This window comes from Gracilinanus agilis, chromosome 2, assembly GCF_016433145.1.
Source record: "Gracilinanus agilis isolate LMUSP501 chromosome 2, AgileGrace, whole genome shotgun sequence".
NCBI classification, from domain to species: Eukaryota; Metazoa; Chordata; class Mammalia; order Didelphimorphia; family Didelphidae; genus Gracilinanus; species Gracilinanus agilis.
Genome location: NC_058131.1, coordinates 37,504,867 through 37,531,343, shown reverse-complemented (window position 1 = coordinate 37,531,343; position 26,477 = coordinate 37,504,867). Strand labels below are relative to the sequence as shown.

The window sequence follows — 26,477 nt, the reverse complement described above, 5'->3', positions numbered from 1 at the left end:
CAAATATGGTATTGTTACCTAAGCCAGGAAAGGCAAAAACAGAGAAAGAAAATTATAGGCCAATTTCATTAATGAATGTAGATGCAAAAATTTAAAATAAATATGAGATTAAAACAACATATCAGAAGGATTATTCACTATGACCATGTGAGATTTCTACCAGGAATGTAGGGCTAATTTAATATTAGGAAAACTATCAGCATAATTGACTATATCAATAAAGAATTAGTAGAAATCACTTGATTATCTCAAGAGGTTCAGAAAAAGTTTTCAAAAGAATACATCCATTCCTATTATAAACACTAGAAAGCATAGGAATAAATACGCCATTTAAAAAAAATTCCTTACCTTTCATCTTATAATCAATACTGTGTATTAGTTCCAAGGCAGAAGAGTGATAAGGACTAAGCAATGGGGGTTAAGTGACTTGCCCAGGGTCACACAGCTAGGAAGTGTCTGAGGTCAGATTTGAACCTAGGACCTTTCATCTCTAGGCCTGGCTCTCAATCGACTGAGCCACCCAGCTGCCCCAAAATGGACCACTAAAACCATCAGCAAGTTTCATCTGTATTGGAGATAAATTAGAAGCTTTCCCAATAAGATTAGGAGTGAATCAAGGTTGCCCATTATCACTAGTATTATTTAATATTGTAGTAGAAATGCCAACTTTAGAAATAAGAAAAGAAAAAGAAATTGAAGGAATTAAAACAAGTAGTGAGGAAACTAAACTATCATTCTTTGCAGATGATATGATGGTATACTTAGAGAATTCTAGAGAATCAACTAAAAAACTAGTTGAAATAATAACTTTAGTAAAGTTGCTGGATACAAAATAAATCCACATGAATCATTAGCTTTTCTATATACTACCAACAAAGTTCTGCTGCAAGAGCTAGAAAGAGAAATTCTATTTAAAATGACTTTAGACAATATAAAATACCTTTGAATCTAATTGCCAAGACAAACTCAGGAATTATATGAATACAATTATGAAACACTTTTAACACAAATAAAGTCAGGTCTAAACAATTGGAAAAACTGAAAGGCCACACAGCTTTTTGAATGAGAACTAGCTACTTAACAAAACTGCTGGGAAAATTGGAAAACAGTATGGCAGAAACTAGGTATAGACCAGTATCTCATACCCTGTCTATACCAAGATAAGGTCAAAATAAGTATATGATTTAGAATACTATCATATCTAAATTAGGGGAACATGGGTCTATCTGACAGATCTATGGCGAAGGGAAGAATTTATGACCAAAGAAGATATAGAGAGCATTATAAAATGTAAAATGAATAATTTTGACTATATTAAATTAAAAAGGGTTTGTACAAACAAAGCTGTTACCAAAATTAGAAAGGAAACCACAAAATCAGAAAAATTCTTTATAACAAATTTCTCTGATAAAGGCCTAATTCCTCAAATTTATAGAGAACTAAGTCAAATTTATAAAAATACAGTCCATTTCCCAACTGACAAATGGCCAAAGGATATGAACAAGAAATTTTTAGATGAAGAAATCAAAACCATCAATAATCATATGAAAAAATGTTCTAGATTCCTCTTGATTAGAGAAATTCAAACAAAAACAACGCTAAAGTACCACCTCACAGGCCAATATGATAGTAAAGGAAAGTGATAAATATTGGAGGGGATGTGGCAAAATTGAGTCACTAATGCACTGTTGGTGGAGTTGTGAACAGATCCAACCATTCTGGAGGGCAATTTGGACCTGAGCCCAAAGGGCTATAAAACTGCATACCCTTTGATCCTGTAATACCACTAAAGGGTCTTATTCCAAAGAGATAATAAAAAAGGGGAAAGGACCTACTTGTGCAAAAATATTTATAAAAGCTTTTTTTGTGGTGTCAAAGAATTGGAAATTAAGGGAATATTCATCAATTGGGGAATGGCTGAACACATTGTGGTGCATTTTGGTGATGGAATACTATTGTGCTCTAAGAAGTGATAAGCAAGATGATTTCAGAAAAAGCCAGAAAGATCTGCATGAACTGATGAAGAGTGAAATAAGCAGAACTAGAACTAGAACAACATTGTACACAGTAACAGCAACATTGTATGGTGATCATCTGTGAAAACTTGGCTACTCTCAGCAATGCAATGATCCGGGACAATCCTGAAAGACATCATAGGAAATGCTATCCATCTTCAGAGAAAGAATTGTTGGGATCAGATGGATGTGGATCAAAGCATATTAACTTTCACATCAGTGTATTTATGTACTATTTTGGAGTTTTGGTTTTGTATGAGTGTACTCTTACCAGTATGGAAGTGTGTTTTGCATGATAACATGTATGGTCCAGATTAAACTGCTTACTATCTTGGAGTGGGGGGGAGGGAAGAGAGGGAAGAAGATGGTTTATATCTTGTCATTTTGGAAAGTGTATGTTGAAAATTATTATTGCATGTAATTGGGAAAACAAAATATCTTTGAATTAAAAACAATTTTAAAAGCATTTATTGTTATGAGCATATGTTTTAAACATTATTATATTTATTGCCTTCGTTATGTTGAACCAAACTTGTATTCTTGTGGTATAATCCCAACTTGGTTATAGTGTATAATATTTCTGATTTGCTGAAGCCTACTGGTTAATGTTTTACATTAAAAGTTTATATCAATGTTATTATATTGGTCCATAGTCTCCTTTCTCTGTTTAGTCTCTCCCTGGTTTTGGTATCAAGACCATATTTGTATATGGAAAGAAATTAGGAGGGTCCCTTACTTTCATATTATTGCAAACTTTTAAGGTATGATTGAAACTAATTGTTCTCTGAAAACTTAATAGAACTCACTTATAAATCCATCTGATATTGGATTTCCCCCCCCCCCCTTAATTTAAGAGAGAATTTATGGCTTGTTTGATTCCTTTAAAATTTTTTCTCAGTTACCTAAATAGTCTATTTATTCTTTTGTTAATTTGGTTATTTTATAGTTTTAGAAGTAATCATCTATTTTCTCTAAGTTATAAGTTTTGTTTGAGCAAAAGTGTCTGATAATTTCTTTTATTTCCCCATCTATTGTTGTATATTTTCCTTTTTCATTTTTTGATACAATTTGGTTTTCCTTTTTCTTTAATCAGCTGTTTATTTTTCATTAATTTTTTTAATAAAACAACTCCTACTTTTATTTATCATTCCAATGACATTTTTGCTTTCAATTTTATTAACCTCACCTTTAATTTTCAGAATTTCTTTGTTTCCTATAGAGTTCTAATTTGTTTTTGTTCAATTTTTTTAGTTGCATACTCAATTTATTGGTTTGTTCATCTCTTTTGTTTATTAAAGTGTATATGAATACACATACACAGAAATTTCTCTCCCCCCAATAATCTCTTTAGTTGAATCCCCTACATTTTTGGCATTTTTGCCTTCCTTTGATGAAATTTACTATCGTTTCTATAATTTGTTTTTCAATTGATCAATTCCTTAAAATTGTCATTTATCCTTTAAAAAATTCTTTCTCTGAGACCTTTCCTGAATATAATTTTTGTTGCATTTTAATCAGTAAATATATTTGGGATTTCTGCTTTTCTTCTTTTATTTTTGTTGAGGTTTTTATGCCCTAATATATGACCATTTTTGGTGGTGTCATGTACAACTGAGAATTATGTAAATTCTTTCCTATTCCTATTCAGTAATTACTGGAGATCAATTATTTTAAAAAAACTGTTCAACTTTTAAATTTCTTTCTTATTTATCAGGACATATAGTTATTGCGTTGTGTTTTCTATTGTATTTGCTAAGGTGTTAATTTTCTTTGTCATTTTTTCTTCCCATCCATTCCATCTTATAACTTTTTATAAAGTTCTCAATAAGATATTTCATATTTTCCTGTTTTTTTATTCCTTTGATTTTGCTTTATTGTTTCTTGATTTCTCATGAAATCATTATTTTCTAGATGATCAGTTCTGATCTTTAAGGCCTGCCTGATTTTCCTCTGTCAGTTTTTAGTTCTCCTTTTTCAATTGGCCCATTTCTTCTTCCATTATTTTCCTTTCTTCTTGCATCACTTTCATTTCTCTTCCCCATTTTTCCTCTGCCTCTCTTAATTGGTTTTTGAAGGTTTTTTTTTTTTTTAGCTCTTTGAGTATTTGTTTCAAATCCATATTTTTCTTTTGGATTTTGCATGTGTTTCCTTTGCTTTCACTGTCCTCTTCTGTGTCTATACCTTGCTTTTTGTCTCCATAAAAATTCTTCAGAGTTAGGTGCTTTTTTTTTTGTTTGCTCATTTTCCCTATCTAATTATAGATAGGCTCTGTTTTCTGGGAAGTTGGAGTATGCTCTTAAACTTCAGTCCTTGCTTGATGTTACTCTCAGCTTATTTTCTGGACCTGAGGACTGAGAACTCTGAGAGCCCCTCCTTCTAAGTTTGAGGAGCTTCTTCATGGGCTAGCCTCTGCATAGTCAGGGACTGTCTGGTACAGAGTATGCTGGTCAAGATTAAGCCCCTCTTTCATGTAACTATGAGATTGCTTTGTTGCTAAGATCTTCCTTGGAGTTCTTTCATAGGGCTCCAGGACCTCCCTCCACATTAGGCACTTGTCTGGGATCCTTTTTCCTGCTGTTGATTTCAGCAGTTCCTTCTGTCCCCTGGATTTCAGGCTTATGGACCTTCCTGGAGCTCCATATGGCTGCTCCCCTATGCTAAGCTTGCCTTGGGCCTTTTTTCTTCCATTGGGCTCAGGGAGCTGGTGCTGCATACTCTGCCTGGATTTTCCCAGAGCCTATCCCAGGGGTCCGCAACCTTTTTGGCCGTGAGAGCCATAAAAGCCACAATTTTTAAAATTTCGCGAGAGCTGTACAGTGTTCACAGTGCGCGCTCCTGTAACAGGGCCTGAAAAAAAATTGACTTTATGGCTCCTGCAGAAAGAGCCATATCTGGCCCTCAAAAGAGCCAGATATGGCTTGAGAGCCATACGTTGCTGACCCCTGGCCTATCCTATCTTTGTTTTTCTATTTCAGGGTCTCTTCAGGATTCTGAAGGGGTCTTCTGGAGATGCCTGGGCTGGCTGGAGAGTGCAGGTGATTCTTATTTCTTTTTGGTCTTGTGCATTTCTAAGCCCCACAAAGGTAGGAACATGCCAGCATCTTCCCCCTCCCAATAGATTCTTTACATTTGTTGAACTCAATCAAAAATTTCTTGCCTGACGCCATCGAGGCTGTGAGGTTAGCCCAGCTACTCACAAGCTCTGACAATCCAGCACAGCAGGTTGTCAGGAGGATGGAGATTCCACACTCAGTTTACCCTATATGATTCTTTTTACAGTGACATTCACTTGCATTGAAATTATTGCAATTAATATCCTTATCCAGCTCAAAGGAGACACAGAAAAACAATACAGGTTCATGGCAAGAACAATCACAGCCAAAGACTACCCACTATCCAAAAATAAACCCCTGTGCAACCCCCTAGAGTATAGAAATTTCCCCTAGAATCAGCCTAGCAAAGAACCAGCAATTAGTAAGTTAATGCAAGTTTCTAAAGTTCCCAACAAGAAAATACCTGGCCTGAGTTTGTTCCCAAACTCCTACAGAACATAGAAAAGTGAAACACAAGGAAATTAAGGCAATGACAAACTAGCACAGAATCACCCTTACAAGAACTGTATACTTAGTGATCCTATAACAGAAAAAACACCATGGGAACAAAACATTGGACCAGACTGATATTATTGTATCTTATTGGGTGTAATCAAGTACCGTAACTATCTCCTTGATTGATGATGGGAATGAATAGTATAACATAACTATATACATAATATAATTAGTTAAAATATAATGAACTATTATGCTTACCTAGGAACTGTAGTACTTGTACCTTATGCATGGCTGAAAAGAATAAGTTCAAACTAAGCCAGTCCATAATGAATAATTTTTGACAAGCTTACTTCTTTGTTTAGTCACAGTAAGATAATTAGTAAATGTCAATCTTATGATGTTTCAAAAGTTAATATGTGATTTTGAATGTATGGGAAGAAAAAAACACTGTATGAGATCATAAAGAAAAGAGGGTATAAAAATTAAAATCAGCAGATGGCACTTCAGATCAGCTACTGCAAACCTACTAGGTCTCTGGCTCTTCTCACTCCATTTTCGCTCAATTGTCCTGCCCCCAAGGGGAACTGGACTGCTGGTAACCCCCCAGCATTTTCTTCCTCAAGTTTAGAGGGATAACCATAGTCTAGCATACTGGATATAGCTTTGAAGCTAAGACCTTTTCTCTATCTTCCAGGACCCTGAAGTGAAGATGTAGACACTGTTTAAATAGTGACCCTAAAGTGAGCACAGAACCATAATCAGAGTCCTTATAACTCTGTTTGCAGGCTGTGATCAAGTCAGCCCACAAACTTTTATTAAGTGCTAATGTGTGCTAGGCACCCAGCTAAGTACTGGGAATTCAAAGAAAGGTAAAACACAGCCCCAGCTTTCAAGAAGCTTTATATTCAATAGGGAAATAATTAGGTTATATCCAAGACATATTCAGAATAAACAAAAGGTTATTCTGGGAATGGAAGTCATCATCATCAGGAAGGACTTTGGAAAGTTCCTGCTTTTCCTTGTGGAAAGGCAGGAGATTTGAAGTTTTTGAAAGAAGGAAGGTAGGATTTGAGTCTGAAGGAAGCCAAAGAGAGTAAGAAGTAGAAGTAAAGAGAGAGGGTACTCTTGGCACAGATAACCAGGGCAGAGGCATGATGTGTGTGAATTTAATATAAATTGTACCCCCTTATTCTGTTTGAAAACCCATTTTTGATCAGTATCAGTCTCATCCTTTGCCTTCCTGATGTAGTGCTCTCGTAAATGGAAGGGGCTGATGGAGGGTCCCCACTTCAGGGAGCCCTCTCTAGCTAGACACTCATTGCTCTCTCTCCCTTCTCTGAAGCAGTCAACTTTTGGCATTCACTCGTTCAGTACTCAGCCACTTAGAGATAAACTGCTTGGGATAGATAAGCTGATGTAGAGAGTGTAAAACAGCTATAATTAGAGAGGCCAAGTTATCATGGGCTCTTTCTCTAACCTTTACTAATAAATAATTATAAATCAATATATTGTCTCCAGAGAATTTTAAACATAACAGATGGAAGAGTATGTCATGCTTATGACAGAGAGTATGTGCAGTAGTGTAAGGGGTAATAATGCTGAAAAGGTAGGAAGGGACCAAGTTAGAAAGGACCTTAAATATGACACAGAAGGGGCAGCAAAGTGGCTCAATGTATAGAGTGCCAGAATGGAGAGGAGAGGTCCTGGATTAAAATCTGGTTTTAGACACTTCCTAGCTGTCTGATGCTGGGCAAGTCACTTAACCCCCATTGCCTAGCCCTTAGCGCTCTGCTGCCACAGAGCCAATATACAGTATCGATTCTAAGACGGACAGGTAAGGGTTTAAAAAAAAAAAGTGAATTAAGGAGGGCAACACTGAGATTTGAGAACCTGGGTGACTGGGAGAATGGGGTTGCCCTTCTTGGAAATAGGAAGGTAGTGGGGAGTGTTTTGGAGGGAAGGATAAAACTTTAGTTTTGGATATGTCGATGGACATTGTTGGATGGTTATTGAGGTTAAGAGCTCTTGCAGGTCATGAAGCAAAATAGGACAATAGGACAAATTAGGGGTCAGGGTGGTTCATAAGTCTGGAATCCGCATCTTGTTTTTTTTTTTTTTTTTTTTTGCTTTTAATAACTGTTTTTTTTTTTCCTCCGGCATAACGGATTCCTATAATTTTATGCATCTAAACACGTCACTGCGTGTTTCATCAGCCTTATAAGGGGGCTACAGCACAAAAAAGGCTGAGAAAGCTCTGGGAGAAGGGGAAGAAGGCTCAGAGACACGGGTGTGACGTAGCTGGAAATGCTGCGAGATCGTGGAGGAGGCTGGACAGCTGGGAGGGCAGCAGGGAGGACAAAGGAGGATCCGGAAGGGACAATGTGGAAGGTGAAGGAGGACGAGATCCAGAGTCCAAAGCAGAGCAGGCACGTCTGCCCGAAGCCTCTCTTCCAGCCCACGGAGCGCCCCTCCTCCTCCTCCTTCTTTTGCAGTGTTTCCGGGTCCCACTTTGCAGACAGTTGGGGGAAGGAAATGATGCTAAAAAGTAGGAAGGGGTGGGGTTGGTGGAGGTGGAGCGGGGAGTAGGAGATAGTCTTCCAGCTGGGCTAGGCGGGTTGCACTAGGGATACCTAGATACAGCTGCGCAGAAACTGCCACGACACTACATCTCCCAGAACCCCCCGCGTTGCGTCTTTTCTTGGGATGAGCCTCCGCTACCCAAAACCTTTCGTCGGCGGTGGTGGGCTGTGCGCAGGCGCAAGCTCCGGGCCGGTTCGCGTTTCTACCGCTCCTTTGCTGGCTCAGCGCCACGCAAGCTGCAGGTGAGTGTCAGCGTGAGCTGGGGCGTGAGCGGGGCGGTCTCTGCCCCGCCCCTCCTCGCCCCGCCCTCGGGCCTGTCTTCCTAGCGATCTCAATACCAGGCGGGGCTTCAGTTTCCTCCCCTGTCCTAGAAACCCCGGGGATGGGGACGAGGTGGGGTGGGGGGCCCAATGGTCCCTGCCCCTCCCAACCCCAAAGGTTGGCGGGTCTGCAGTGGAGAGGTCCAGAAGGCAGTACGCCAGGACTGGGGTGCTGGAGGTGGGAAGATGAAGTTGGGGCAGCCCTGTAGGGGGCACGGGGTGGATGAAGTGGGGAAGGGTTTGGAGAGTTCCTGGGGGAGACGCTGGGGGGCGGGAGTCGTGGCGGGGAAACTCGGGAAGGAGGAGGGGGTTGCACGTCCCCGCCCAGTCTGGGCCCCGGACCCCGTCCTCCTGGCCCATCCCTCTCAGCCTCCTTCACTGGGAAGAGCCGGACCGCGGGGTCACCTGGGCGCTGACACCAACCAGATGTGAGACCTTGGTCAGATGTAGGGTGTTGGGAGACTCCGATGAGATAATGGATGGGAAGCACTTTGCAAGCTGAAGGCGCTATAGAGATGCCACTCTCCGTCACCATCATCAGTCTACAGTCCCGAGGCCAACCCTAATCTGGTTGTTGCTGTTCCTTCTTTTCGGCTTTGGAAGTTGGGGTTTTGCCATCACAGGTGTGTGGGTGGGTGGGTGTTTACACTTTGTGCTTTGATACTTAAACATCTTCCTGGGTTCACTGGTGTGAAGCCAGATCGCAGCCTTCCGGTGCCTTTGTGACTTGCTTTATCCAAGTAAAATTCATCAGCAGCCTGTTGGCAAGGCTCTGCCACCCTGTAAGGCTCTCCTTTGGGACCTTGCGCGATGCTTTACAGTTGGGGAAGATTTAGCAGAAGTATCTATAGCCTCAGATGTGTGTACAAACTTGCATCCGTACAATGTGGTTCTCAGTTCTAAAAGGGGTTTTTCAGTTTATAATATGGTCCATAAAAGCCTGTTCTAATTGCTCATTATGGTAGGGTTGTCCAGGAGTTCCCGAAAGCTCTACCTCTGGGGCATGAGCACTGGCCAAGCTCGAAAGGTTTTTAGAATGGATTATATAACCCCCAGGAAAGGACAAAGGAAGGAAAGACCCAGAAGATCTGGGTACACATCCTACTCTGTGTGACTTTGGGCAGTCTCCCTGGCTTTCCTCTCTTTATCTCTAAAATGAGAAGCTTGGCTTGGTTGGCCTTAAAGGGGCCTTCAAATGTAGTTCCGTAATATTATAAGGAGATATGACTTGTTGGCAATCATTAAACTTTTATTAAGTACCTATTGTGTGCCATTCACCGTATATTAAACATGGAAGATGCAAAAGAAAGGCAAAAACCATTCCCTGGCAGTCACCCTTCACCCAAGTCTGGGAATGAGGGTTTTCTTTTGATTTCCTTATCTGCTTGCTTTCTTCTACTAACTCATTTTTATGGAATGTAAAGGCCTTGAGGGCAGTTGCCATTTTTGCCTTTGAATCCTTAGCACACAGATCAGTGCCATGCACATAGAAGGCATTCAGTGAATGTTGAATTAAATTTAACTGAATGTGCCTTATTATAGGTTCTTTGCAAATGCTATTTATTCAGTTTTTTTTTTAAACCCTTGTACTTCGGTGTATTGTCTCATAGGTGGAAGAGTGGTAAGGGTGGGCAATGGGGGTCAAGTGACTTGCCCAGGGTCACACAGCTGGGAAGTGGCTGAGGCTGGGTTTGAACCTAGGACCTCCTGTCTCTAGGCCTGCCTCTCACTCCACTGAGCTACCCAGCTGCCCTATTCAGGTTTTTTAATCTTTCTTCATATAGGATTTTCTTGTGACTATTCTTTTCCACCTTCTCCATTGATTTCCACACTGAGTTCAGAAATATGAGGATCACACTTTTGACTTCATATCTCCATATAACCCTTAGTGCTTTGCAAACAAAGACTCATATGGTAGAACTGATGTGTATCTAAAAGTTATTGCATTCAGAAATGACCTATGGAAATTTTCCCATTCAAGGATACCCAAAGAACCATCATCAAATGAAAATGAGCCCTATCTTATACCTCCTTTTTTACCCATCTCATCTAATGAAATGGCCCTTATAGCCAAAACAAACCCCTCCACCTGCACAAATGATCTGATTCCATCCTACCTTCTCTAGTAGATTGCTCCCTTTATGATCCCTATTCTCTCTCTAATCTCTTCTTTCTTTGGGCTGTCTATTATCTATAAACATTCCCATTTCTCTCCAATCCTCAAAAAACTCACTTGATGCATCCATTCCCACTAGCTATTGCCCCATCTTTCTTCTCCATTTTGTGGTTAACTCCTTGAAAAGACCATACTTACACTTCTTATTCTCTCAACTTCTACAACTAGCTTGACTTCATTATTTAATTAATTAAACTACTCCAAACTTAACCAATGATCTCTTAATTGCCAAATCTAATGCCTTTTTCTTGCTCTTCATCCTTAACCTGTCTGTGGCCCTTCCTTGACACTGTCAATACCCCCGTTTTTCCTTGATATTCTCTAGTTTTTTGGGGGGTCACTACTCTTTCCTGTTTCTCCCTTTACCTGTCTGATTGGCCTGTCTTTGTATTTTTGTCAGTTTTTCTTCTGGGTTTTGGCCCCCCAGGACTCTGTCTTGGACCCTCTTCTCTTTCTAAACTATTTCATTTGGTGATCTCACCAGCTCCCATGGATTTAATTTTCTGTATATGATGATGATTCTCAGTTCTTCTTATTCATTCTTAACTTGTCTGCTGACCTCTAGAGAGTCACATCTCCAATTGCTTATTGGACATTTAGAAATTTAACACATTTTTTGTGCTCCCCAAGACAACTTTTATATTTTAAAGGGGGGAAAAAAGCTTAATTTTTAAGAGTGAAGCTACAACATGACTTCCCCTACCCCCTTTCTGAATAAAGGTGGAGACAAAATTCTTTGTTTATCTGTAAACAAGCCTCTTCAAATAGTGTGGTAGAGAAAAATGGACATGCCCACTATGCAGCCATTTTAAAGGTCTCATGATTTCTGGGAACACCTTTGTTTCTTTGAAGACTTATGTCTTGTCTAGAGTGAATTCAGAGTCCTCCAATCAGAGGCTTGGGAAGGGGATGTTACAAAGAGAGTAACTTGGAATATCAGGAGGAAGGGGAGGGTTTTTTCCTGGGAATCCAGAGTAAGGAGGTATGTAGTCCCAGCTTTTAGAAGGGAATGGCCAGCCACATATGGCTGGTGCCTTCTCTTCTCTGGCCCATTATTTATTTTATATAAATACTTATATAGTATAAGATTATAAGAAATAAGAGAAATTTCTGGGCCATAATTCTGAGCTGAAAGCTTACCTTATTTGTGGATAAATAGAGTCAGTTGTCGATCACCATTCCCAGTCTCTGATGAGAGACATCTTGTGGAGGTTCAATTGTTTTTATAAACTTTTACCAGTTGATACAAATCATTGATTAATTAAAAAAAAGACTCAAAGTATGTTAGCTATAGTTAATAAGTTCTAATACAAGGTCTAAGCACTCTATCAATCCTGTCACTACTATCTTCAGGCAATGATATTATAAGACAATAACCCACAAGAAGAAACTTAAAGATATATAAAATTGTCTCTGAGTCATAAAATCTAGGACCCTACTATTGACATATATTCTTAGAAAAGCAAATACCACTATTACTTTTACTACTGACTATGATTGCTTCTGTTATCTTTATTCAGAATCAGGAGATAGTAAAGATAGTAAAGATAAAAAAAGTGTTACTGATTGACCAGTCCTTTCTGACCTGACTTGCAACCTATCTAGTCATATTTCATTTACCTTGCCTTTGTGAATTGATCCTTTGAACCCACCTGAAACTTTACATTTGCTCCTGTTAAATGGTGTCTCACATGTAGTCCTATGGTCAAGTCTGTTGAAGTCTTTTTTACATCCTGACTCCTTAATCTAATGTGCTAGCAATCCCTTCCAGCTTTGTCTTTGATAAAAATGCTCAATAGCACATGGATACTGATGGAGTCATGGGGGTGCTCAAATAGAAACCTTCTAAATTGACTTTAATCTCTTGCTTTAGATTTAACCAGTTCTAAATCTATCCAACTTTCATATTAGCTCACCCATATTTCTTCATTTTGTGTATAAGGATACATGGAGAAAACTACATCATTCCTTTAACCTAATAGTCTGGTAACCTTGTACAGAAAGGAATGTATTTTGGTGTAATATATTTATTAGAGTTCTATTGATGTCTTTTGTTTTTTATACCAGTTATTTCTTTTCCCTATTCTTCCATCCTCACCAAAAAACCTCTCGTTCATAGGTTAGCAAAATTAACTGAACATAGTCACTATCACATAGGCATCATTCTGATTCACTTTCTCTCCTTTCTCTTCTTAGACAGAAGGGTATTTCTTTTTCATCCTATTGAGGCCTTGTATTAACTGCCTTTTAGAGTGGTTTTCGTTTAGATTAATGAAGCCATTGTGCACTTTCTCATTCTCCTTTCTTCATTATGTTTCACTTCATGAGTCTTCTGTTGTTGAATCAAATAAACTGGGTCACTCCATGCTGTGTCTCAGGAGATCAGATCTATTAGAAACACAGCTTTATTAATTTATCATCACTTGCTGGGAGGATTTTTGACTAGCATGGATTCCCCTTGTCAGCCAAGAATTCCAAACCTAAAGAGAAATCTGAAAGGTTATATTTTTCTAAAGGGCTTATAAGAATTCAAATAGTTACCTCTGACTAAATGTCTAACATATTTGTAACTTGAGTGGAGTGGTTATTTGATAGAAAGGGAAAATAAAGCAAAGATACTTAAATCGAATTATATCAGTAATGTATAGGTTCAAGGTCTCTTAAGATGAGCTCAAAGCATCGAAGATCACAGGAAGCAAACAACTGCAAAATTATTAAAATAAGAAGCCTATATAGTCAACTCAATTTAATCAGTATTCTGCCTCTGTGCTGGTCACTGTGCTAAGCTCTGGGGGTACAAATAAGAAAATGATAGTGCCTCAAGGAGCTTACAATCTAATGGGGAATCCAAGCTGCAAAGGACTCATGAATAAAATTCTGTCCACAGCCAAAGAAGGAATTGTTGGAATCTGAGGCAGATCAAAGCATACCATCTTCCACTTTATTTCCTTCTTGGGATTTTTATCATATGGATTATATGTATCTTTTGTCATGCCATTAACAATATGGAAATATGTATTTCATGAAAATTCAGGTATAACCTATACCAGACTATTTACCTATTCAGGGAGGGTGGGGAGGGTAGGGAGAGAAAATCTGAATCAGAAAAGAATTGTCAAAAATTGTTTCTACACTGAAAAAAAAACAACACCAAAATAACCCAATCTAATGGGGGAAGACAACACATAAAAGAAAGCTAGAGAGGTGTTAGGGGAGGGAATATGATGTTTGTCAAAGTCAAAACTAAGCAGAGCTGCTGACTGGGAAAGAATTACCTGGAAAGTTCTGACCCAAGCTCTTTATAAAAGAAGGCTTTGGGGGAGTTTATTGTTCTAGCTCTTCAATCAGTAACGCTAATGTGTCAGTACTGTTACTAGAATAATACAAATTCTAGTTCATTGGCATGTAGCCAGTCACACTTAATTTTGTAGCTAGTAGTTTTTAATGGTCCTTAATATCATTAGAGATGGCTTCTCTAGAATAGACTTTCCTATAGTACAAATAATAACTTTTTATATTACTTGTGCTTGAAATTTTATTACATTTCTCTGATTTTTGTATGCTCATTATTTCTTATGGTTCAGTAATAGTCCCTTATATTTGAAAGCCATAGTTTTTTCAGTCATTCCCCAACAAATGAACATCAACTTTGTTTCCAGTTTTTTGCTGCCACAAAATGTCCTGCTCTGAATATTTTGGGATACATACTAAATTCTTTCCTGTCTTTAACTGCCTTGGAGTATCTAATATTAGAATTCCTGAGCTAAAGGATTTGGACAGTTTAATGACACACCTCACATGATTCCATGTTATTTTCTAGAAGAGTTGGACTAATTCACAGATTCCCTATTAGCATTATGGTGTCCCTACCTTCTCACAGTTTTTCCAACATTTGTTTATTCATTCCTTCAGTTCATGTAATAAGTAATATTAAGTGCTTACTATGTAAGAAGTGCTTAGGGTATAAATGTAACACTATGTTGCAACAATAATTAGCTTATTTTAAGCCTGAGGAGAAGCAATATAATGGCTCCTAAGGTCCACATGATATATCCTGCCCCTCCCTTTAAACTTTAGGAAGTTTATTTTGGACAAAACATTATAAATTCAGTCTCAGTCACTCCAAGCCTCCCAGTTAGGAAAATTCCTAATATTTAAGCAGAGGTTCTATTCTCTAAATAACTTTGTATTTATATCTATCTCTGGTTAACCTTTGACATCTTTGTGGTTTAGGGAAAATTCAGTTTATTAGAAACATTTGAGTAATGAAACAAATTCTATTTTAAGTGGCTGGGAGGTGTAGTTGAAGAATGAACTGACTTTTTTGGGGGATTTTCCTAGTCCTGTGTTGGTGAAGGCATAGCACACATGCCCTGGAGACAGAGCTCTCTCCACAGCACCTGAGGACATTTTTCATATGCCCCACCCCTCTGACCATCAACCAAATGGGAGCACTTCCTCCCTCTAGGTTCTGGGGTAATGTAGGGGGAGGGGAAGCTCACAGGCAGGTTGAAATTGCAGTTTGGGCATATGAGCTCAAAAAGGTTTGTCAACACTGTCCTAGCCCAAGGCACTATGTTTTGAGATGGGTCTTTCATTTTATGTTTATATGAATTATTTGTGGTAGTGACCAAGTGTTTCACGCAGCAGTTTTGATGGAGTCAAGGAGGTGTGCCTGTCCCATTTTGGAAAGCAATTTGGAATTATACAAATAAAATGACTAAAATGTCTATACTGTTTAAATTAGAGCCTCTGTTACTGACCTTATTCCAGAAGGAAGCCCATAAAAAAGAAATTCCTGCTATACTCCAAAATACTTATAATAGCATTTTTTATTGTAGCTAAGAATTGAAAACAAGGTAGATACCCATCAATTGGAGAATGACTAAATACATTATTGTATATGAATGCAATGGAATATTAATTACTGTGCTGTAAGATATGATGTGTATGATGAATACAGAGAAGCATGGAGAGATCTCTATGAACTGATGCAGAAGGAAGTAGAGCCAAGAAACCAATATCCACAGTAACTTCAACAATGTAAATGGAAAGAACAAGTACACACTTAAAAATAAAAAAGCAAATGTAGCAAAATTATAGAGATCATGCATGACTCAAATGAAAAGATATGAAAAGACACAACCCAATCCACCCTTCATGGTGTGAAAGGGAATTCTTTATTCTCTCTGTCTATGTTGAGTTAACACTTGTAAAAGGGAATTCTTTATTCTTTGTCTATTTTGAGTTAACAATTAGTCATCTCTTTCTTTTAGTACTCCTACTTAGTACCTAGCTAACCACTAAGTAAAGAGAGCTCCACCCTTTTAACCCAATCAGTCAGAAAAGCATGAATCCCATGATAAAAAAAATTTACACCTTCAGAGGCCTATAATAAGAATTAATACCTTCAGAGGTGAGAAGTGGATCCCACAAGACACTGCCCCCCTGAGCAGTGCTGGACAATTTGGAAGCTGTGATTGGCCCTTGTAAAGAGGGGAAGGTACAAGAAGCCATTATAAAAGGCCCTGAATTTCTGGGGCTGGGAAGTCGGCTTCAAGAAGAGATTCAGCTTCAGGAAGAGTTGGCTTCAGGAGTCTGTCTTCAGCTCATCTTGATCTGCCTTTTGGAGGGAACTTGGGTGCGTGAATAGCTGGCTTTCCTTTCCTGACTTCTGGAGAGAGTTTCAGAGAGAGTTTAACTTTGGTTGAGAGGGTTAACAAGTTGAGCCTGGCTGAGTGGAGAACTGGAGCAATATTTAGTGTGATAGTCTAAACATCTTCTCTATTCCTTTTTGTATTTCTCTACTTACACTCTTTCCACCTCTTTTGTAAATAAAAGCTATTAAAAGTCATTTTGACTTTGAGCTATAATATTTTAAATTGGTGATCACTATATTATTTATATATTTTATATTTTTAGTCAAACCATTAAAATTTAATTCCTACAATGGAGATAGGAGATCAACAGGTATTACACAGTGCACATATATTTGGACTTCTTTAGTATATTGATTAGTTGAACTGATTTATTTTTTTACTCTCTGAAAAATACTGTTTGCCATATGGGTTGACTTTTGGGTTGTAAGGGGAGGGTAAGGGAGATTTGAGATAAGTATGGTGATAAAAGAAACGGAAAATGTCAATAAAAACTTATTAAAATTGTTTATAACATGATCTACTTGTGATGAAGATATGGTGGTTATTTGCTACTGTGGCTTTCTTTTTCAGATATCCACTGATCATTCTTTTAAGAATAGACTCTAGCATTTTGCAGGAATCTGTCTGAAGCTTATTGACTTTTCCCTTTTTTGAAAGTTGGGAAAACAATTGGGAAAACCAGTTCCGTGGTACTTTTTCATTCTCTATAAATCTTTAAAAATACAGTCAGTGAATAAATCTGTCTTTAATTTATAGATTCTTGTTTTTCAGATTGAAGCTCCTTCATGAATAAAAAATTAAGAAAAATATATGGAGCATATCTACTAATGTAGACAATAGTCTCCTGGTATTATAATAGTCCCCCATTGCCTTTTCTGTGAGAGATCATATAGGTTTCATTATTTCTTATGAGAGATTTTTCTTAATTTTGCCATTCTTTAGAGTTCTTCTTTATTATAGTGATCATTTATATTCTTATAGTTATTGTGGATTGTTTGGCTTCTTACACGAATTCTTTTGGTTCCATTTCACTATGCATATCCTCTGAGTTTTTCTTCTTTGACATTTCTCATTGCACAATAAAATTTTATTATGTTTACAGAGTATGATTTCTTTTTCTTTAGCCATTATATTTCTAGTTTTTTGCTATCACAATGTGTTGCTATTAATATTTTTGCATATGTGGAACTTTATTTTCTGTCTTTCATTTCCTGGGTCATATACTGAAGACTATGTCCCATAATGGGATTGCTGTTTGAGTCAAAGGATATGGAGATTTGAGTTACCTTTCTTGAAAAATTTGAAATTGAAACCAGAATGGTTAAACCATGTCACAGTGCCACCAACTGGGCATTGATTGCTTGCCTTTCTATAACTGCTTCAACTTTGAGGATTTCTATTTTTTGGCATCTTTGCTAATTTATTGGAGTGAGGTATTGGAGCAGAATTCTTTTAATGAGAATTACATTTTCTATTAGTGATTTGGCTCATGTTTTCGTGTGGGCATTTGTAGTTTAGAATTCTTTCAAAAACTGATATACCTTTTGCTTAGTTTTCCATTGTCAATGTTGGTCTTATGTAGTTATGTCAGTTCTCTGAATATTTTGGAAATCATACTTTCCTCAGTGATATTTTGAACTTTTAAAGATTATGTGTAGAAGCACGGTAATCACAACTGCTTATTCTTTCAGGACCCTGGGTACAGTCCTCTTGCCCCTTGTGATTTAATCTGATCAAAGGGAAGTAGGTGATTTCTTAATATCTTTGTACTTCTCTGGAATTTCTATTCCCTATTTGCCATTCTTTTCTGTTCAGTCACTATTCTTTTTTCAAATATTTCAGTAAATTGATTCCTCTTATAGGCTGTCAAGGACACAAATGGAAACTTTTTTTTTTCTTAAATAAGTGAAGGAAAACTTGAGCTATAAAGAGCTTGGATTGTATATTCATCAAGCAGCACAGAGTGGGAAATTGTGTTAAGACAACCTATATTTCCTAATTTCTCTTATTGGAACTGTGACCTTTAGAACTTATTAGGGGCAGAGAGAGAGTTTTGGCCTCCAATACTAATATCCATCACCCTTCCTTCTGATTCCACAAAAAGGTGGGTTTATTCATGGGTTGATTGGACTTCTTCCTCTGTAAAGAACCAAAGTGTTTATGGACAGCTTATGTGCAGATATCCCATCTTACTGAGTTTAGGTACTGCAAGGCACTGTTAGTCTCCCATTTAACTTCTTTCTCCCATTTAATTTCATGTTCTAGCTTCTCAAGGCTTTGGCTTTCCCTAAGAAGAGAGAGTTGAGGTCAAGGAGACAATGAATTCTGGGTTCCTCAGAGCTGGGTCTTTGGTGAGTTATTATTTTCTCTTTCTCCTATGATTCTATTTCATTTCTAAAAGTGGGTATATATTTCTTCCATCATACTCCCATCTTGGCTCCACTAAATGTAATTCAGGAATTTGAGTACTAGTTGTTCCCTTTTGGAAGCCTCTGTTTGTTTTGTGTTTTATAGAGTTCTAGAGTTTACAGATATTTGAAGGTCAAAGATGTCTTAGGTCTCAGATAATTCAGCCCTCTAATGTGATGCAAGCTATATCTGAGTTACACTCCAGTATCTCATCTACACTATTTTAGCATTCTTCTATTTTCAATTAAATTTTATTTTTTCAATTGTCAAGTATTTATGTTTCTTCTTCTCACCCCAGACCCCTCCGTCCAAAAAGAAAAAATAAAACCCGTGTAACAAATTAGTCCTCTGGAGTCATAATTGATCATGCAATAGCCTTCTAATTGGTCACCCTGTCTCAAGTGCCTCTCCATTCCAGACCATTTTCTCTCCTCCTTACTCTATAACCCTTTCCAGTTATCTCAATAAACTCCAGTTACTCTTATTTCTAGGATCAAGGGTAAAGTCCTTTTGTGTGAATTTAAAGTGCTTCACAACTTAAATTTTTTTTTCACTCTCTTCTCTTCCCTAACATCCCACTCACTGGCCCCGCTTTGCTCATGGGTGTCATGCCTTAATGCATGACAGCAAGGAATAAGAGTAAGGCAATGGGTATAGTCATCCATTGTGGATGCTTGAGATCAGATACTGCTAGACCCCAATACTTCCCACTTTTTTTTTTTCATTTTCCCCCATGAGATTCTTGACCCTTTGTTCTTTTAGGTGATTTTTTTTCTGGTTATATTAAGTGATTGTTTGGTAGCATGGACAGTAGAATAATTTTGAAGGGTAACATGCAAGTTTTTCTTAGGATTCACTGTGGGAAATTATTTGCAAATTTACTTTGAGCAGTTAAATAAAATTATTTATGATGTTCAAAGTACAGTGTGAGGTGAGGGAGGTTGCAAGTAGATCCTCAAGAACTACTTATATGGAATACAACAAACTCGTAATGTTGTGAGAACTACTCCCTCTGTGTTTTACCAAGTCATGCCTTCCTCATGTTAAATGTTACCAGTGGGATCTGGGTGAACAGGAATGTGTTCTGATCCTCCAGAAATCACTGACGTTCCAGGATGTGGCTGTGGACTTCACCCAGGAGGAATGGAGGCTGTTAGATCCAGCTCAGAAGGACATGTACAGAGATGTGATGCTGGAGAACTATGAGAACTTTGTTTTCCTGGGTGAGGATGGCTTCTTTCTTCTGAATCATCTGGCCTTTGGGAGATTTTTGCATCCTCACTTTCTAAAGGAAGGCCTGAAATGTTTTGATAAATTTTGACATGGTATACAGGTTTGTTCTCATGAATGTATGCATCATGGAAAGATTCCCAAACCCTAAGCCACAGCTTTACTGTGGTGTTTCTGAGGCTAAAATTTATTTAATGTTTGTTCATTCATGTCAAAGACTCTCCACTGAAGTCTTATTGTAGCTATATGAGGAAAGACATGAAAAGCTTCCATCCTCTTAGCAGGGAAAGTCTCAAGAACAATGTATTTCCTTTGAGTTTAAATGAAACCATTCCAGTCCCTGTTCCTTTATAAATCCTTCCAAGAGTGCCCACTATTCTCCAGAGAAAAGAAGTTGAGACTGAATTCTGAGACATTTTTCTTCCCTCAGCACTTTTCCAACTATTTCTTCCTATTTAGGACTTCCAGATTCCAAATCAGATGTGATCTCCCAGTTGGAAAGAAGAGAAAGACCAGGGTTACCAGAGGGAGAAGTCCCAAGAAGCCCTTCCATAGGTGAGTGGGGAAACTCAAATGGGTGGTGTATGATGATGGCAAGCAATGCCTCAGCTAATGACTAAGAATGCATTTTTAACTTTTAACTTTTTCAATTGGCAAAACCCAGTCCTTTGCTTCTCTTCCAATTGAGAATGAATAAATATGTATCATATCACTATAGTAGAATGTAAACACTTTATCCTTGTTTAGTTCCTTATTATTGTTTATTCATTGTTTCTTTTCAGTCTTGTGTTTGAACTTAAAAGTTTCTATGTAGCTCTGATCTTTTCATCAGAAACATTTAGAAATGCTCTATTTCATTAAAGCTCCATTTCCTTCTTCCCCATAGGATTATGTTTAGTTTTGCTAGTTATTCTTGGGTGGGAGCCTCTACATGTTGCCTTCTGGAACATTGTGTTCATTAACCTAGTCAGTAAGCATTTATTAAATGCCAACTGCGTGCCAGGCATCGTGCTAAGATGCAGGGATACAAGCAAAAGACTTTTTCTCCTTTCAGCCTTGTCAGTTCCTTATTCAGTCAGTCAAGCCAAGTTGATTCAGTCTATCCACTTTCTTTTCTTTACTCCCCTAGTTTAGGCCCTTGTCACCATTCACCTGGGACAGAAGCCAAAGCCTTCTTAGTTTGTTTCTCTTCTTCCCGTCCTCCAAAAGGTGCAACAATAATCTTCCTCAGGTACAAGTTAGTTGATTCTAACTTTGTTACTTCCACACTCAGATGCCTCCAGTCATTTCCTGTTCCTTCCAGGATAAAACACAAAATCCTAGCCTGGCATTTAGAGACTTCCTGCAACCTAGCTTTGACCTATTTTCTAGTCTTAGTACTGATTCTGTCCCTTCACAAACTTTTCATTACAGCTAAATGGCACAGACATATCTCATTGGATCTTACAGGCACATTTATGGGCCTGATTCTCTGAACTACCACCTCCTCATCTCTGCCTCTAGGAATTATTTTTCTCCAAGACTTAGAGAGTGTCTTATATCTGCAACTCTTTCCTGGAGACTTCCTGGTTATTAATGTTCTTATTCTTCTCAGATTATCTTGTATTTATAGATTTTTTTAATGTTCTATCCCTGGCACATAATTGGAGCTTCATAAATTGGCCATTTGTTAATTGATTCATCCCCAGGGATTTAGGGCTTAGAATCTCTTTCCTGAATTTGTAATGCCAGAAATATGTGCAATCTGTAATAAGACAACTGAGGCAGAGATCTGAACCCATAATTATTTGTTAGAAGGACCTGGCCACCTCCAACAAATAGGATCCCAGACCTTCCTCATAATCTGTGGCTCCTACTTCTTCCAGAGTACAGCTTTTGTACCCCTTAGGACCCAGCCTGGTCTTCATGTGCCTTGACAGTCATTAGTAGATTCTAAACTCTTGATAATGGCCCTAAGTCACATTGTGACACATGGCCACCAGCCTATCTATACCCCATCCTCATGGCAACCAGTCTGTCTACATCCCATTCTCATGACATCATTCCAGCAGCAGACCGTGGGCAGATATGGCCGAATGAGCTTGCTGGGGCTTTGTCCAGCTTCTTGTCCAGGCCACCCCTAGGATGGGTCACAAGAGGGAAGTGACCCAGGGTGGGGGGCTCTTCAGTGAAGCTTGTGACATCTATATCATTCAGTGCCTAAATCTTTAGGCTTAGTGCTGACAAGTTATAAAGTTTAAAATAATTTTAACATTATTTAACGTAGCTCTTGCAAAGAATCTATCCAACTATAACTTACTTCTAAATACTACTAATCATATTATGCTTTAAGATTAGTCGATTATCCTTAAAGGAAATATCTATTGCACACATTGATTGCAGAAATATCTAGTTGATTATCCTTAAAAGAAATATCACATTAAATTGGATAATACTAATAAAATTATTGATCTAGGATGGGCAGGGGTTTGCTAAAATAGGGTAGGGTTCAAATTATTTCTTACAATTCCTCAGCTATTTCTGGTGGTGTTGGTACTGTCTGTGGTATCCAACTTTTTAGATATAGATAAGTAGTTCTCTTCTTTACCGTCCCCTTTGAGTTCAAAGTCCTCTTAATTAGATTTCCAAGTTTTCAGGAGTTGTTGTAGTTCTTGTGCATAGTGTCACTTAGTTCATTCTGCATGAATTCATGCTGATCTTTGGATTCCTTTCTGAATTCATCACATTCAATCATTTTTTGGGGCAATGAAATGTAATATTAGCTGTTTCCCAGTTGAACATTTATGTTCTTTCCTATTCTTTGTTAGTGCAAAAAGTGCTGTTAGGTATCTCACATATTTTTGGGTAATCATCCGACTTGATGAATACTTTTATGCTATTATCCAAGTTGTTGATAAAATTGTTGAATAGGTCAAATATAGGTCTTTAAGGCTAGAATATAGTTTGGATAAACAAAATATTTTATTCAAGACTTTGTTAGGAATGTCTTTTAATTAATGCCAAAGTAAAGTAAGCTAGACTACCAAACAAACTACATTTCTTTGTTTTATGGGGAAAGATTTCTTTAAATATTTCTAAAAAATGGATTGCTGAAAACTAGATACTATATATCTACATCCTTCATTTACCTATCCATATGATTTATTAATAAAGGAAATACACTATGGTTTGCCTGATCTATTTGTATTGAAGCAATACTAGTGTTACAAATCAAAATTAATCTTGGAGGCTTTATCCTAAATTTATATTTATTAGTAAAGAGAGAAATAAGGTTTCTAGCTTTTCTAACTTAAGTGGGATCAGATTCTGGATTCCAGCCCAGTGTGGTCCCCTCCATTCCCCACCACTTGACAGACATGTCAAGATGAGAGCATGTCTGGCTTCTGTGATGCCTTCACACCATCATGTCAAGCTTGTGCCTGTGTCAAGTGGTCAGACACCTGACTCTGATTCCTATTATTGAGTCTTTCCAGGATGGAGATCCCCTAGATATTCAATTCACACCCTAGGTTTTAATGATTGATACTTTCCTAAATATTTACAAGCTTTATGTTTAAAAATTGGTAGTTTGATTTTTGCCAGGGGTTGACTTCAGGGTTAGAACTTTATATTTTCTAGACTTACTTATTTTTTAGTTGTTATAATTCAGATATTTATGAAGTCCTGGGCTGCTGGATACTGTGTTACTAACTCCTTACATATCTTGGGCTTCAGTTCTTTTTTAATGAATATTTGTTCTACATGTACCATAGTGATCATAATTATCATTGATGAAATAGACTGATTCTAGAACCTTGTTTAATGAAATTGCCTTTCAGGACAGAAGAAATTGAGTTAACACTTAATACTGATACTTTCTCTTCTCCCTACTCTCCCAGATTTTCTTCATGAACATAATACATTTGGAAGGAAGTGCAGCCTGGGTTCAATCCTTGTTCCACAGCAAAGAGTTTCAGTTGGAAAAGACCTCCATAATTATGATACCCTTGGAAAAAGTTTCAAGAAATTTTCAGATCTAATTAAACATAATAAAAAAATTTCCTTAAGGGAGAAACTTTGTAAGTGTAATAAATCCAAGAAGACTCATTTTGACAGGATATACACTCAAGAAAAACACCCTAAACATGAGAGATTTAGCAAAGCCTCCAGGAGCAATTCATGCCTTACTGTACATCAAAGAATTCATGAAAAAGAGAAACCATTTGAGTGTAATGAATGTGGAAAAGCCTTCAGCAATAATCAAAATCTATCTCGACATCAAAGAATTCATACTGGAGAAAAACCATTTGAATGTAGTGAATGTGGAAAAACTTTCAGTAGTAACCAATGCCTAATTGAACATCAAACAATTCATACTGGAGAGAAACCCTATAAATGTAATGAATGTGAAAAAGCTTTTAGCTGTAAGGGGAACCTTTATGTACATAAAAGAATTCACAGTGGGGAGAAACCATACATCTGTAGTGAATGTGGGAAAGCCTTCAACCAGCAGGGTCACCTTAAAATACATAAGGTAATTCATACTGGAAAGAAGCCCTTTGAATGTAATGTATGTAGAAAGGCTTTTAGCAATAAACAATACCTGGGCCAACATCAAAAAATTCATACTGGAGAGACCCCCTATAAATGTAATGAGTGTGGGAAAACCTTCTGCCACAATTCACACCTTACTAGACATAAGATAATTCATACTCGAGAAAAGCCATTTGAATGTAATGAATGTGGAAAAGGCTTCAGACAGAGCTCATCCCTTATGCAACATCAAAGAATTCATACTGGAGAGAAACCTTACATATGTAATGAATGTGGGAAAGCCTTCAGGCAGAAAGGACATCTTGAGACACACAATGTGATTCATACAGGTGAGAAGCCCTTTGAATGTCATGAATGTGGAAAAGCCTTCAGCAGTAATAATTATCTGTTTCAGCATCAAAGAATTCATACTGGAGAGAAGCCCTATAAATGTAACGAATGTGGGAAAGCCTTCTGTACTAATTCACGCCTTAAAGCACATAAGGTAATTCATCCTGGAGAGAGACCCTTTGAATGTGATGAATGTGGGAAAGGCTTTAGATTCAGCTCAGCTCTTATACAACATAAGAGAAGTCATACTGGAGAGAAACCTTTTAAATGCAATGAATGTGGGAAAGGCTTCAAGCAGAATGCATACCTTATGCAACATGAAAGAATTCATACTGGAGAGAAGCCCTATGAATGTAATGAATGTGGGAAAGCATTTAGCAGGAAGGGAAATCTTAATACACATAAGAGAATTCATACTGGAGTGAAACCATATTCATGTAATGAATGTGGGAAAGCCTTCAGGCATAAGGGGAACCTTAATACACATAAAAAAATGTATACCGAAGAGAAAAACTTTGAATGTAATAAAGGTAGAAAAAAATAGAGGTCAAACTTGACTGCATGTGAGAAAGTTCAGAGTATGTAGAAATTCTTTACATATAAAGAATTTAAAAAAAACATCTTATGAAACTCATCCTTTAAGAAAAATGAAATCCATACTGAGCAGAATCTCCTAGACTAATGCATGTGGGAAAGCTTTCAGCTGGAAGGGAAACCTTAAACCACATAAGAAAATATTCTTGAGAGAAAACTATTCTAATGATGTGAAAAAGCTTTCACATGGTGAGGAAACCTTAGGGATCACAATGCCATCCAGGAAAAAAATACTTTTAATATAAGAAATATGTAAGAAGCTTCACGAGAGGGCAAAACTCACTATGTATCAGAACTTTCATACTGATTGCATTTTGACAATTGCAGGCAAACTTTCAAACAGTAGAAACCTTAAGGATTATAAAGTTTTTGTATTGAAGAGAAACCCTTTGAATATGGAAAAGATTTTAGGATGAGGCAAACCTTTGCTAACAATAAAAATATCCTCAAATGTAGAGAATTTTAAAAATGTGTCTAGAAATGTCTTCAGCAAGAAGAGAAAGGAATTACAGAATATCATATGATAGGTTATACTGGTCAGAATTTCCATAAATGTAATTAAATAATAAATAAATGTATTTCAAACTCACCAGAGACTTTGTCCCAGAAGTTGACTGAACAAGATAGACCAATAGCAGTAATATTTTATATAATATCCCAGAATTTCAGTTTCAGAGTTTGGAGCTTCTGAAGCCATTTAATTCAACATCATCTGAAAAAGAACCCTTTCTCTACATACAACAAATTATCTAGTCTTTTAAAAATATCTCTAATAGTGTGTGTATGTGTCGACATGGAATTTAGAGTTCCCAAACTTGTAGCTTAGTGAGGTATGATGAACCCCAAGTTTGGAAATAGTTTGTAGGTTGGAGACCCCAAAGCTTGGGCTTGTTCCCTGTTCCCGTGGGAATCCACCCTGAAGGGAATCTCAGGCTAGCAGTTGCAGACTGAATAATGGACCCCAGGGTAAATGCTAAATACCCTTTTGTCTTAGGTAGTCTTGCCCATTGTATCAGAGACCCTGTCCCAGGAAGGCACACCTGGGCAGGAACTATCCTTTAGTATCCATTGTGTAAGTA

General features: G+C 37.6%; 1 protein-coding gene across 1 annotated transcript in view; it reads left to right on the top strand.

The window, feature by feature from the left end:
• The first annotated feature begins 18,602 nt into the window (after positions 1-18,602).
• Positions 18,603-26,477, top strand: part of LOC123233181 (zinc finger protein 208-like) — a 347,813-nt gene continuing 339,938 nt past the window's right edge. The window contains exons 1-4 of the mRNA XM_044659331.1: positions 18,603-18,653; positions 19,808-19,934; positions 20,401-20,496; positions 23,820-25,299. Of these exons, the coding sequence (XP_044515266.1) occupies positions 18,621-18,653; positions 19,808-19,934; positions 20,401-20,496; positions 23,820-25,299 (1,736 nt within the window). The 5' untranslated portion in view covers positions 18,603-18,620. The remainder of the gene's footprint in view (positions 18,654-19,807; positions 19,935-20,400; positions 20,497-23,819; positions 25,300-26,477) is intronic.